General features: G+C 35.1%; 1 protein-coding gene across 1 annotated transcript in view; it reads left to right on the top strand.

Annotated features, from left to right (window-relative positions):
- Positions 1-15,000, top strand: part of LOC145240302 (palmitoleoyl-protein carboxylesterase NOTUM-like) — a 233,686-nt gene that overhangs the window by 146,449 nt on the left and 72,237 nt on the right. The window contains exon 7 of the mRNA XM_080103883.1: positions 1-104. This exon is cut by the window's left edge and continues 85 nt beyond it. Coding sequence (XP_079960009.1) covers positions 1-104 — 104 coding nt within the window. The remainder of the gene's footprint in view (positions 105-15,000) is intronic.

Below are 15,000 nucleotides of genomic sequence, written 5' to 3'. Positions count from 1 at the left end.
GTCTCCGATTCGGGCTGGTTTTTAGACAATAAGCAGTACAAACCCGGACCCTGCATGAATGCCCATTCGTGCGCACCCGTCGACGGCATCAAACGCGGAGTCGAGTAAGTATTTTATTCCAATAACTAACTGAAATGACCGGAAGTGGGACCTTTTAAGGTTCGATTCCCTCCTTTTCTATTCGGAATTCTGAAGGTATATGTTGATTTCCAAGTTCCAAATCAGAAACACAGTACAAGTTCGTAATATTTGGATACTTAAAACTACTGTTATCATCTTTGATTTTATTTTCATAACGTTTCGGTCGATGTAACCTCTGACCTTCTTCAAGTGTATCATGTCGCACTCGAGAATCTTTCTGTTGAACTCTGTCGTAGATGATAGAGTACTTTGTAAAATTCAGTTGTAAAAAGTTAAACATCTGGTGGTTGAAGGTTAAATCAGAACATTCAAAATACAATTTGCGAATTATTTAGGACTTTTACCCAGTTATGGCTGACGGAACGAGTGCATGCTACCCCCATGGATTAAATAAAGGGCTCCGTTGGATATTCCGTACAGGTTCCCCGGTTTGACGGAAAGATTCTTGGGTTCTACATAATACACCTGAAGAAGGTTGAAGGTTACATCGACCGAAACATTGTGAAAATAACACTCAAGATGAGAACAGTAGTCTGAAGTATCCAAATAATACGAATAATCAATCCTCATCTCAAAAAATTCTGAAACGTGATACCAGTACAAATCGCTGTTGAATTTGCTCTTAATGTGATCCTATCAATTTGGTCCGATTTTTTTTTTCTCGTGGTGATCAGTAGGGCTATGACAACAGCATATTCTTTTCATTGTTTTGACTCTCGAGTATATATCCGACACAGTTAGATCTAATTAATTAACCGAGAACCATATCACTTTACATGAAAACATATATCAATGTATATATACCTGAGAATCAAAACAAGGAAAAGAATATGCTGTTGTCATAGCCTTAGTGATCAGTTGACGCGGGGGGGGGTACTTTCTTGATTTTATTTTCTTAGTAGGTAGGATCGTACGTCTATGATGAAATAAATGACGGTGTTTTTTTTTAAACTTACAATTATACGATCCCTGACCCGTCGGATTATGGTGATATATTTTAAATTTTACTGATTTTCTTACTTTTTTTTTTTACTCCTCACTTACTATTATTATCATTCTCTTCTTTTTCTTTTCTTTATTTACGCCATTTATTTACTTTTTTGTATTTTGATGATTTTATTTCGTATTTAATACATAATAATGTAAAAGACGGATAATTTAGTCGAAATGATTAATGAAGATTCCAAACTATTAATTTTTTAAAAAGCTAAAAGAATTAAAACGCAGTTGGTTATGAATCGGGAAAATGCTATTTTGTGTTAGAACTTGGGTTTAAGCGTAAAGCAAGGGGGATAGTAAACTAAAACAAATTAGCTTTGTTGTTGTTGTTGTTGTTTATGTAGTAGTAGTAGTAGTAGGAGGAGGAGGAGGAGGAGGAGGGGGTATAAATAGTAGTAGTTTGGAACAAATTCGCGATGAAGGAATAAAAGAAGCGAAAGCCTCTTCTGGTTGCCGCTGTTAATTTAGTTGTGAACAGGTTACTGAACTAATATATGCGCTATATTTAAAACACGACACGTCTCTCCTTTGACTAGTTTCCACGGGAATTCAATAAAAAGGGGTTGCATTTAGAAAAAAAAAAAACACTTCGTCGATGACGTACGTGACTGACATATTATCTTACTTCCGCTTTAAGCTCCACCTTTTGAGTTCAACAAATAATCATGTTCTACACCTGTCCTTTAACTGTTCAAAACCAGACTGATATGCAACATTACTACAGACATTTCTCTGTTAAATTATTAAAAACAAATGATATTTACAAAACCTGTCAAATCGAAATGATTGTAAATAATGTGTATAGCGTAATTCGATGGCACGAACGGTAGTGGAATAGACAGATTGACGAGGACAGTCAAAGATACTGAAGAACGATAAAGAACGGAAACAGTCGAGTTTACGCTAAGTCAGATGTAACAAGTATAGCAGCCTTTCAAATAAGGCATGAATGAAATGTTAACATGATTTGGCTTCATTTTGCTCGCATCAATAAAACTTAAAAGAAACCCCTTTGTTTGTGCGTTTTCTGTTAGTTATCTTAAACGAACTACTAAGAGTCACAAAAAGATGTGAGAACAATAAAAGAACAGCTAATAGAATAACAATTAATAAGTAATATTATCTAGGCAAAAAGAACTCGAGGATAAGAGTCAATCGTCAGTTGAATAATGAAGAATATAAGAGAACTAAAAGTGATTAATGGAATAGACAAAATTTGAATAGCCAGGAAGACAGTTTATGACACATTTGTTGACATTGTATTCAAAGACGATCATATTGTAATCTTCGGGGAAGTAGTCTCGTGGCAACGTGTTCCACAGATGAGAATTTCTTGGAAGCTCTATTCAAAGAAAATCCGTTTAATGCTAGGCACATGAAGGAGCAAAGCAACATCCTTTGTAATTGCGGTAGTAGGACAAGTTTGTGCTGTGAAATATCTTACAAGGAGGAACCAAAGATTGGGGCTCAGTCGAGCACCTTTCATAGAAGTAACGATGGAGAAAGGTGTGCAGTTTCAGTTTCACCCATACATAGGACCATAAATACTGCCACACTGGGGGTCAGAATAAACTTGAGAGTCATGCCAATTAAAGGATAGATTCAGATTCTTCCATAGATCACACATTAGAGTCACATTATCGGATACAGTTTCCTGTTATACCATAGATGCAAAAGAAATATTCGAAGATATGGAAAATATTACATCGCTAAGAATGATGGTGTTCTACGATGAACCTACAGCAAAATAAACACGAATTTTTGAAATGTTTGTAAGTTTTTTATAAGAATATAAAAAATGCCCATATTGACAGCAATGAGCTCTGTTTTAATACGAAACTTAGCCAAGTATCAATGTGGCCTATATACCGAACGTTTACCTATGTTTATTTTAAATAGGCTTGCGTTTAAGATCTGAAATGCACTTTAATATTGCTAACGTTTATTATTATTCTTTTTCTTTTTTATTATTTTTTGCTTTTTCGTGGCTACAAAAAGTGAAGAGCTGATGAAATCAAATACCAGTGCACAACTACGACCATGTGTATATTTGAAATAAAAAGTACAAGAATTGCTTTCAGTTCAAGGAGGACATGAATTGCGATTTCAAGTGCATATTTATTAGAGTGAACCATATGTACGGTGTAACCCTTGGAGCCGACGAATACCTCCTTCTTTCCTTTCGTATTTTTATAAGTAGATATTTTAAAACTATTTTTTCAATTAACAAAACTTTTCCATCGGTTTAGTTTTGAATAGCGATGGTTTATGTGTGCCTGCTATCTTAGTAACTCTGAATAACGCTATAGTTCTCTGTAAACTCATTGAAAATCTTTCATTGATATAGAAAGCGGAGTTCGAGTACAGTTATATATAACTCACATCGTCTCTCGGTATATATTACATATAAATTAAAGTCAGCCCCCCCCCATACAATAATCCTCAATAACGTTGTGCTTACAAGCCCGTCAGTGCTCTAGACTACATGTTGGTGCATGTCGCTACGAAGTAAAATGTCGGTTTTGAATGGTTTCAGCGATTTTTATATCGAATCCTGATTAAGCTTATATAATATTTCTCATGAGCTTACATGTGCTTATTTATTTATAAATATATATAACTAGCAGGCCGTCTGACATTGCCCAGTCGTAAAATGCGCTTAAATATTTTATTTCGCATGTATTATTATAGAGCCATTTGTGTATTGAGTATTTTATTTTATTATTCTAATGTGGTCTAGTTGTAAAATACGCTTAAATATGATATTTTGATTTATGAGTATTCCGTATTTATTATTATAGAACCAAATCTCGATTATTGCATTGTATCCAATATATAGTAGTGATTTTTTAAAAAAATTTAAATATGACTTAGATGCCATCAGCTAGAATCGAAACTAAAACATATAGCTCTCCAGATTTATTCGTACTCCCTTGGGCCATGTCCCAACGGAGATACATAGTTTTAAAAAAATAACGTTGTTTAACCTATAAATGTATATTTGTGCATGCATAGAAGGGTATTTTCAGTCGATTTACCCTTGCCAAGTTCCAATGTTTTTTTTTTCAATTTTGATCCCTGAGCAGCTATTTTTACCGACTAAACCCCAAATAGAATTTGTTTCACAGGTCCAAATCCCCTTTATATTAAGTTAAAAGTCTGTAGACTAAAGATTGATGCAGTAGTTTAGTAGAGATCATCCCACACACAGACAGACAAGATCACTTATATATATATAACATATGTATCATTTTTTACTTTATCTCAACTACTTTTACAAAACGAAAATATCACATCTATATATATAAAAGCGAAAATGTGTGTATGTATGTTTGTATGTATGTATGTGTGTTTGTATGTCTCGCAAAAACTTTCGACACGGGTCACGGATTTTCACAAGATTGGTATCATTTTAAAGTTCGATCCTTCGCCCGACAAATATCGAAAAATTGGCCAAAAACATTAATTCCTTCGCCAGTTTTCTACAGGGAGGGGTAAGCAAAAACCGTCCTCTCATGACAAGTTCGCTTCTACGAATGCGCAAATGACGTCGGAACATGATTTAGTTTAAATATTAAAAAAAACGATCCAATTTCGTCGACGTCGTCTTAGCTCAGTTGCTTAGAGAGCGGCCTCATTATCTAAGGGTTTTGGGCTCGAATCGTGGTGTGAGATGTCTTCGATTTTTTAAATTTTAATATTGAAACAGGGTTACTTAAACCATTTTCACGTGTGTTTTTTCAGATTTTTTAAAGAAGTTTTAACGTTCTTTTTTCTGTTTTCTTTTTCCATCACATTCGCATTTTCTTTTTTTGTTTTTCCAATTTTTACATTTAACATCGTTCGTTTGCCTTACGTTAGTTATTTGGGGTGTTTTATTCGATTTTTTTAAGTTTCAACATTCTAATATTTAAAAATATTTACTTCGCTTATTTTTATGTTTTGATTACCCACCCCCGGCCGCCCGAGCACACACACACCTCTAAACACCCGGGCAACGCCAGCTACCCCTCCCCCCGCTAGTGTATAATATAAATCTCACCTGTCTGCTTAAATGTATGTATGTTTGTATGTCTGCTTAACACTTTCGACAAAGGTGACGGGTTTTCACGAGATTGGTATCGTTTTAAAGTTTGACCCTTCGGACGACAAATATCGAAAAATTGGCTAAAAACATTAATTCCTTCACCCTCATCTAGGCACTTTTCTACACTACAAGGAGGGGTCCTTTTTTCGCCGATATTTTCGAAAGTCATCGCCTCTTTACAATTGATTTAAACCTTCGCCACTTCCGGTTTGGCGATGGACGCAACGGCAAAGACGTCACGTTTTTTTTCACGTTCTTTTCCTCCTTTGGGATACGGGTTCGAACCTGTCTGGCTACTACCACTTTTTTTCACAGCAGCCGCCGATAGCGTAGTGGTTAGGAGCCTTGTCTGTCGTACAGGCGGTCGGGCCTCAATCCTGGCTTGAGGTAGTTGCCTGTCTAGCCGCACTGGTGAGCTGCGAAATAGTACTTTATGTGGGTGACTATATATATATATATATATATTGATATGGCGCATTTACATATCTACTTTTTTAAGTTTCTAATCTATGCATTAATACGATAGCGTGCCTGTTATTTTCTGTGTCACGTTTACATCCGAATCGTTTAATTATGTACTTCCATTTCTTGTAATAAATAATTTTACTAAGAATTTTTCATAAGTTTTGGGTTCGGTTTTGATTATAGCTAATAGCACTCCAATAATCTATTTTGTAAAAATAATTTTATCAAGAATTCTTGACGGGTCTTGGTTTCGGTTTCGATTTTAGCTGATGGCACTTTGGTAATTAATTCTTTTTATAAATAATTTTATCAAGAATTCTTCATAAGGTTTTGTTTCAGTTTCGATTATAGCTGAAGGAACTAAAGTTATATATGTGTGTGTGTGTGTGTGTGTTTGTGTGTGTGTGTGTGTGTGTGTGTGTGTGTGTGTGTGTGTGTGTGTGTGTGTGTGTGTGTGTGTGTGTGTGTGTGTGTGTGTGTGTGTGTGTGTGTGTGTGTGTTTGGGATTCGGTTTCGATTCAAGCTGATGAACCCAAGTCATATAGATATACTTTTTATTTTTGAAATCACAACTTTATAATATATAAAAATCGATAGAACATGGGACACACTACCATGTGCTAGACATTCAGTCGCGATCGCATACATTTTAACTGCGAGATACTTTTTAAGATTATAACCATCTCTTTGTAAGTGTGATTGTATATCTCTTTTAATTGGTTCACCGAATACATTTGCCAGGTAGATTTTGAAATTCTTTTCTTGAGTCCGGTTGTTCATATAATTCCAGTTTTTGTTTCATGTTATACATAAGACGTTGGTGTTTAGTTATTTTCCCCTTTTAGTTCTGTTCAGTCCAGATTTATTTGGAACATTAACTTCCACTAAGGTTGCTTCTTTCTCTTTCTCATCCCATGTCAGATTTAATAATGTTATTTTTAGGTACGTATCAACAGCTACTTATATTAAATGCTGTATGACTTATTCTCAACAAGTTTTTTTTTCGGATATACGTTTCCATGACTTACAGCTCCACTAGATATTCAATTTGTTACAGATGGTGTAATGGAAAGTTTTACGTACCCCATTGTGTCGCATTGTATAGCAGCCATCCTCACGGCAAAAGCTTACAACTAGATCAAGTGACTCACACTATTTCTGTGTAGCAGAACCTGCTCTTGCTGCCATTGCTGAGATCACTCATCTTCTAAAAGGCATTGATCATCAAACTTTGATCTTGACCAGCCATTATAATCCTTTTTAGATTATAGTTGAGCAATCCTCTTTGTATCCCGTCTACAGAGCCTCCCTTTACATATTCTTGGTTCAATTCACCCAGAAAATGCTTGGCATGCTTTTAGTGGGCTCGTTATTCCAGTCTTTTACCATAGGAAGTCTTGGAGTATTTTGGCGACTCTTTTCGACTATTATATATCAAGATGTGATGCATTAAATTTCTCTCTCGCCCTCCATCCCTCCCTCTCTCTCTCTCTCTCTCTCTCTCTCTCTCTCTCTTTCTCTCTCGCTCTCTTTTCTTCTCTCTCTCCCCTCTCTCTCCCTCTCTCTCTCTTTCTTTCTATCCTCTCTCCCTCTCTCTCTAGTTTAAATACAGGGTTCAATTATAATTGGAAGACCATAATATATTTATTATTAATAATAATATACAGAGATAATTACATTAGTCATGTTGATACCAGTGTTCTCTAAAGATCTATGAAATTCACCCAATTGGGATTACACCAGAAAACTAAGGTCAACAAAGAAAAATATACAGATATTTATAAACATTCAAATGTGTGTGTGTGTGTGTGTGTGTGTGTGTGTGTGTGTGTGTGTGTGTGTGTGTGTGTGTGTGTGTGTGTTGACGGCCAACAGGAACTTGGATGCATGAAGGCAAAAATAAGCCATACAACAAGAATTCCATCGAAACAACTTCATCCGCTGACCGTTCAAGTAAGCTAAATCTAACTAGAACTAAAGCTTCGGTTACACCGACATATTCTTGCAAAACTACCGACAACTTCCTTCTTCCTGCGTAAATTTTGTGGTTTATGGGGTTCAAATAATACCAATCATACCCAACCCGATTAGCAAAATATACGTAGAAATTATACAATGGAGCATAAAACAACGTTCTCATGCTCACAACGAATCTTTCAGGCATCCAGAAAAGAAACAACTACAGTGCTCGCCGATTGTGCCAGGAATTTGAAATGCCAGAACATAGCTGATTTAATGGAAAATACGAGAGGATTAAAAGTTATATACAGGCTGGAACGATAAAGTTGTCGCCCTTAAGGAAACAACTCTACAGCTTTATTTTAAAACTATTAAAGAAAAAAAATCAATTCAGGTAAGTTGATTATGTAGTAGAACTGACATCTATTCAATGTAGCCGCGTCCAGCCTCAATCACCGCCTTGATATGGGTCCGGAACTGGGCGAGTGCCTTTTCCACAGGCGTCGGTGGGAGCTCGGCGAATACTCGGCGGATGGCGGCGATCAGGCTTGCTTTGGCGTTGTGAGAGGTCATGTTGGTGATGTTCTCGACATATGACCAAACGAAATAGTCCAGCGGGATCAGGTCGGGGTGGGGGTCGGTAAGAAGTATACAAAGGCCTAGCATTCCTTCTGAAGCTAATCTATCCTATTTTTACTTATTTTCATAAATTTCGGTATATTCCTCATTTTCAACCAGTTTTCCGATTGAACACAAAGCTGTAGTCATTTTCCCAGCGCATTCAGAAATAATCAGTACGAATATTGCTATTCTAATCATACTTATGTTATCCAAAATATATATGTAGTATATGTTTCATGAAAGGCCAAGCAGACTACTTCTTCTGAATGTTCCTACTTACAATGCCTCCCAACGGGGCAGAGTTAGACACCAGAGTCGTTTTTTTTTTATGTGGAGAAAACGAACAAAATTAAAAATTGTCTCAGTCGTGAAGGATTTCTCCTCCACTTATAGAGAACAAAAAATTGAAGTGTAGCATCCGAAGAAGAGATACTACACTATAATCTTGGCTCGAAGGCTAAGCAGACTACTTTTTCTGAATGTTATTGAGAAATGTAAAGAAAGCGTCCATTTCCGACTTGTTATCGAACAAACAGAAAATAACATTCATTCAGCCCTTAAGTTGACGTGAAAGAAGGAAGCTTATTTCTAGATCTACTAGTTTCTAAAGCTTTCTCGGGGGTTTCACTCCAGCCTATCGTAAACCAACGTTTCCTGGTCTTTACACACGTTCGGACATTTTTTGCCACATGAAACAAATATTTGGGCTAGCGAATCTGCTACTAGCCTCTCACTCCTGGACAGGGTTCAAAAGAGAGTCGTCTACCTGATAGGTCCTGAACTCTCATCTAAGCTTCAGCCTCTGTCCCATCAACGAAATGTTACATCTCAGTGCCTGTTTTCTAATTTTAATGGTGAATCCTGACAGACTACAAGCACTTGTACCCCCTCGACGTAAATACCCCCGACAAGCAGTTAAATCCCACCCCTACACAGTAAAGATCCCTAGTTGTAAGAAAGCCTTGTACTCCAATAGTTTCTTCCCCAGAAATGCTAGACTTTGCAATTCCCTTTCGGGATTCTGCATTCCCAACTGTACTGACATGCAGAAGTTCAAATGTAATGTGAATAGACATCATGCTGCTTATCTCCCTTCATAATACCCCTGCAACTTATGTGCCCGATAATAACCACTTACATCAAATGGCACTGCGCCTTGTTTGGAGTGAAAATCGAGAAAAAAAAATAAGACCCTTACTTATAGGACGTTGATGTTTATGATTTGTTCGAAGACCAGTCGTGATGATGAAATTAATGTTATTAAAGTTAGACCCTCTGCAACCATGATCATCCTCGAGACATTGCGTAATCTACAATGAAAGATAAAATTTCTAACTTTTATAAAAAAAAAATTTTTTTTAAGCATCTGCTGACAGGTGCCCTGTTTACCTTCGCCTGCCTTGACTAGATAACACGAACTGAGACATTTACCAAACAAATCTCGCAGTCTGTACAACAGTGTTATTTTACATCGAAACCACGTGTTGTTTTTTCTACCAGGCCTATTTTGGCTTTCAATTCGAAAAAATGTTCCCCCACCGCCACCATAATAATTCTATTGTTTATTCAAATGTAGTTACAGTTAGGAAGAGCGTCGCAGAGATTAGACATCCAGGTCAAACAACATATTCCAACAAAAATTCGATATGCAAATTATTTACCATCTGACGTTTTTAATAATACCTATGGTTCATCCATTGGCGAGCATCTTATAAATAATCGTGTTTGTGTCCTTCAGTTCATTGTTGACTTATTCTCCATTCTAAACAAGTCGCACTTCCACCTGATGATCATATTTACACCCTTTGGGACCTTCTCTTTATGAATAAAAAAGAAAATCTCTTAGGATTTAATGTGGTTTTTATTCGGTCCTTTTCCAATTTTTCTTTTCTCCATATTCTCTATAATTCGTATAATTTTTAATTGTAATTCCAAACCTCGATTTAGCTCTGTTAAGTGAAATTCGAAACCGGCTAGCTGACACTGTCTTGTGTTTTTAATTTCATCATTTGAAAAAATAAGTTCGATCTTTACATAGGAATAATATTAGAGGAGTTCCAAAAGTAAGGCCTCCTAATTTTTTTTATTCCTCCCCAATGGATCAGAAGTGGGGTTGCAACTTGCATTGTTATGATAACTGAAAGCCTTATCTCTCCGTTGCAGATATTGGCGGCGTAAGACTTTAATAAAGCAAGCCATATCATGGACGAACGTCAAGACAAGAGATGTGCCATTAAATTTCTCACCGCATAAAAAATTGAATCGATCAACATTTACTGGCATCTGTTGAACGCTTACGAAGCCGACGTAGTTGATGTCAGTACAGGTAAAAGGTCGGTCGTTTTAATGGTACCACTCCTGTTTTCGTTGCTCTTAAACTTATTTTTTTAGTTAAACAACACTATCAATGTACTTACAATAACCCTTATCCCTGAGTGGCTTCCGGGCCTTGGTAAGTGGTGACCAGTGTAAAATATATATATATAATGGCACAATCACGTTGAAACCCCAGTTCTCGCCAGATCACCGTTGAGTCTGGCCAGTACAAGATGGGTGACCATCTGGGAAAGCTAGGAGCTGTATGTACCACGCCGATTCATAGAAATCTCCGCTGGCAGACCCTGGGTGTGGCAGCGGGAGTCTAACCCACAAGTCCAAAGAGACCCAAGATTGGCTTCAAAAGGAATGCTACGACTTTGTACACTTCTTTTCCTGCTGGTCTTCTCCCTCGTATACGGGCTGTGATTGAGGCTGAATGCAGGTACATTGAATAGATGCCAGCTTTACTACATATTCAAGTTCCTAGAATTGATTATTTGAATGAAAGTTTAAAAACAAAGCTGTAGTGTAATTTTCTTAAGGGCAATAACTTTATCGTTTCACCCCGTATATATTGGAACGATCCTCGTTTATATATATATATATATATATATATATATATATATATATATATATATATATATATATATATATATAGTTAGTAATTTATAAAATATATATGGCGATTAAGCTACACTGAATATTCTGCGTTTCATCCACTGTAGGATTCGTCAGGCTTATGCGCGAATTCTGTGGTTGCTTCTTGTCTTTATATATGTTGAGGATTTCTAGTTAGCCAATCAGCTTTCTAGTATCCACCGCGCCCCTTCCTATCAGCCAATGGGCATGCATTTTATCGAACAAAGGATCTGTTTTTGAACTAGGTTAGTGGTTTTAGGTAGATCTTTTCCCTCCTTTTATTTTTTTATATATATAAATATACCTATGTGTACACACATACATTCACATATATATATATATATATATATATATATATATATATATATATACATATGTGTGATCGTTTATGTATATTCATGTTTATTTAATTTATTTATTTGTTTGTTTTCTATTGTTATTGTTAGTTTTAAAGCTATTTTGTATCGCTACCCTAGAGTAAGTTTTATTTTGTAAACACAGTTGTTTGCTATTTCTCGTCTACAGTTTAATAGATTTTGAGGTTCTTTAAAGTACAAGATAGCAAATTTTTCATGGAGGCATAATTTACATGGGTCGTCTAAATGTCTGCACGTGGTAGCTTTTCTCATTATTTTCCATTCGACTACCGGCGAATGTCTGCTTTCTTTGAGTTCCCAGTATTTATTCGCTATATATATATATATATATATATATATATATATATATATATATATATATATATGTGTGTGTGTGTGTGTGTGTGTGTGTGTGTATATATATATATATATTTCAAATAAATATAAACAATTATTTTTATACTTACAGAAACTATAGTAAACAGTCATAAGCGTTCAACAACCTGAAAGTTAGAATGTTGCATATATATATATATATATATATATATTTTTTTTTGTACCTACAGACACGATATATATATATATATATATATATATATATATATATATATATATATATATATATATATATCGTGTCTGTAGGTACAAAAATAATTATTTATAATATATATATCTATATATCTTAGGCACCGCCAAAACTGGGGGGGCAGGTCAGTACTTTTTGACGGACCGTCTTTTTAAAAATCTACCAAAAATCAGGTAATTATCCGATCAATACGAAATTTTCAGCGATTATTAGGAGAAGAATGAACTTTATAATAGTGTACTTATTTTTCATAAACGATATTTATATATATATTTTTTTTTGCTTACAAAACCCCCCCTTGTTTTGAAGTGGGAACAAATATGCTTAAAATAATCATCTGAGACTGAAATCAACATATTGTGTTGTAAGGGACAGAATTATAGATTCAAAAAAAAAAAAAAAAAAAAAATTGTTTGCATACCTTATTTTGACGTCTGAATATCAGAACTTCGATTGTGTTTAATTATCCCGCTTTTGAGTTTTGAAGTGTGAAATTCGGTGAATATGTTAAGTAAAATAATTAATTTAAGTTAAGCAAAACAAAAAAAAATTTTTTTTAATATTTATACGAAAAAAGCTATTTTAAAATTTTTGATAAATAAATTAACAATTTTTTTTTAGCGAGCCGAATAATGCATGACCATTATTAAACAGGGCATGCTTTGAATAATCGATACCCAAAAAAAAAATTCGATAAATATTGTGCCCTTTGTGTTAAAAATAGCATCTTTTTTTTCGATCCCGTTTGAAAACGTTTGCCGCCTTTGACTATGGTGGACCAAACGCGCTGAAATAATTTTTTTTTATTCTGCTTTAAATTGCCCCCCCCCCCCATTTTGGGGAGTCTGGCCCCCACACACATACACATTAAAAACCAAACGCATACAAATGATCACCCATCTGGTACTGGCCAGCCTCAGCTTAATAATACATTGAAATTTTCGTCACTGAAAAATAAGTTTTTTTTGGCCTGTTTGGTCTTCCATAGTTTGCTTTTTATCAGACGAAAACGTAAACAGAGTCGATCTGAACTCTACGTCAACGCGAATATCTGGTTACCTATATGAATAAGTGGAATTATTTGAAATTCAGGTACTTATATTATAATATTTTTGCATATTCTCTTAGAAAATCATCCTAAATCTTAGTTAGACAATAAATAAATTAATTAATTATTTCAAAAACCCTTTTTTTTTAATATTTAAGTACGTTTTTTGTGCAAGACAAAAAATGTCAATTGTTAACTTTTTGGGAAAATTTAACATTTAAAATTGAATTAAAAATAGTAGAAAAAGTTTTACATTATTCTGTTTTGTATATGATAAAAATTCAGGGTTTTATCTTTCTGGAAAAAAAAAAGTTACTCAGAAATAATGGATTTTAATAAACGTAATTTCGTTTTAAAAAACAACAACAACTTGATTTTGCGGCCATTTTTGGCGGTGCCTAATATATCTATATAATATATATATACATTTTTCATATATATGTGTGTGTGTGTGCGTGTGCGTGTGTGTGTGTGTGTGTGTGTGTGTGTGTGTGTGTGTGTGTGTGTGTGTGTGTGTGTGTGTGTGTGTGTGTGTGTGTGTGTGTGTGTGTGTTAAAAAACAAGTGCATGTGTGCGTTATTTTAGGCCGTAGGGGAGAACTATTTTTTTTAGTTTATTTCTATCTCTTACTTTGGCGTTTTCCTGCTTTCGATTTTTGTTAGCGTCTCTCCCACCCGTCGGGGTCAGGCAGTGTATCTTGTGGGTGGGGACACTATTTTGACTTGACTCGTAGGTGCAAGCAGAGGTCATTGAGAGCTGGCAAGCACCACGACGCACTCCCTGAGTATATCTGGCACTTCTCCTACGTCAAACCACTATCATTCTAACTGAAACGACCTCTCATCCCCATCCCGCTCCATAAGAAACCCTCTTGTTCAAACTCTTCTGCCCCACCCCACTTCTAACTCTATTACATTTTCGTCCTTATTTTTTCTAGTTTCTTTTTTCTTTACGTTTTATTTTATTTGTTTTGTAATGCTCACTTCAAAAATTACCTAATTTTAACATTATTTTTATTTTTTTTTTTATTTCTCATTTTTTTTTTTTACTTTATTTTGTTTATTACGCTTTTTTTTTCTTTTTCTGTGTTTTTCTAAAAAAATATTTTCTGGTGTAGTTTTTTAATAGTGTCAGCTTTTTTTTCCGTATTTCTTTAATCGTTTTTATTTCGCCCCCCCCCCTCCCTCCTCTCTCTCTCTCTCTCTCTCTCTCTCTCTCTCTCCGTCTCTTGTCGCTTTGTCTTTCTCTTACCTTCTCTTCGCATTTCAATATATACGCACACTTTAATTCTAACATATTTATCTCTACCTACCTTAACTTTTTACACGTACTTATTGATTTTTTTCAAAAAAAATGTCTTCTTTCTTTTTCGCCAGTCTTTGTTTTCTTTATATCTCTTCTGTTTTTATTTCTTGTGATTTTATTTGATTTCTTTTCATACATTAAACATCTTTCTGTTTCCTTTTATTTCTTTTTTAGTTCGCTCATTTGTCTTCTTTTTCTTCTGTTCCACAACATCTATGTATCATTCTTTTTTTTCCGCGTATTATCACTTTTTCTCATTATTAGCCACTCCCTCTTTCTTCATTCTGTTCTCCATTCACCGATTTTTCATATATATATATATTTATATGTGTGTGTGTGTGTGTGTGTGTGTGTGTGTGTGTGTGTGTGTGTGTGTGTGTGTGTGTGTGTGTGTGTGTGTGTGTAAATATATATATATATTAATGAATTAATGAGTGGCTCACGAATTGAACAACAACCAAAGGAAACGCCGTTT

This window comes from Euprymna scolopes, chromosome 19 (assembly GCF_053919585.1).
Source record: "Euprymna scolopes isolate OS-2025 chromosome 19, ASM5391958v1, whole genome shotgun sequence".
NCBI classification, from domain to species: domain Eukaryota; kingdom Metazoa; phylum Mollusca; class Cephalopoda; order Sepiida; family Sepiolidae; genus Euprymna; species Euprymna scolopes.
The sequence above is the reverse complement of the archived record's forward strand: the minus strand, read 5'-3'. Positions and strand labels throughout refer to the sequence as shown.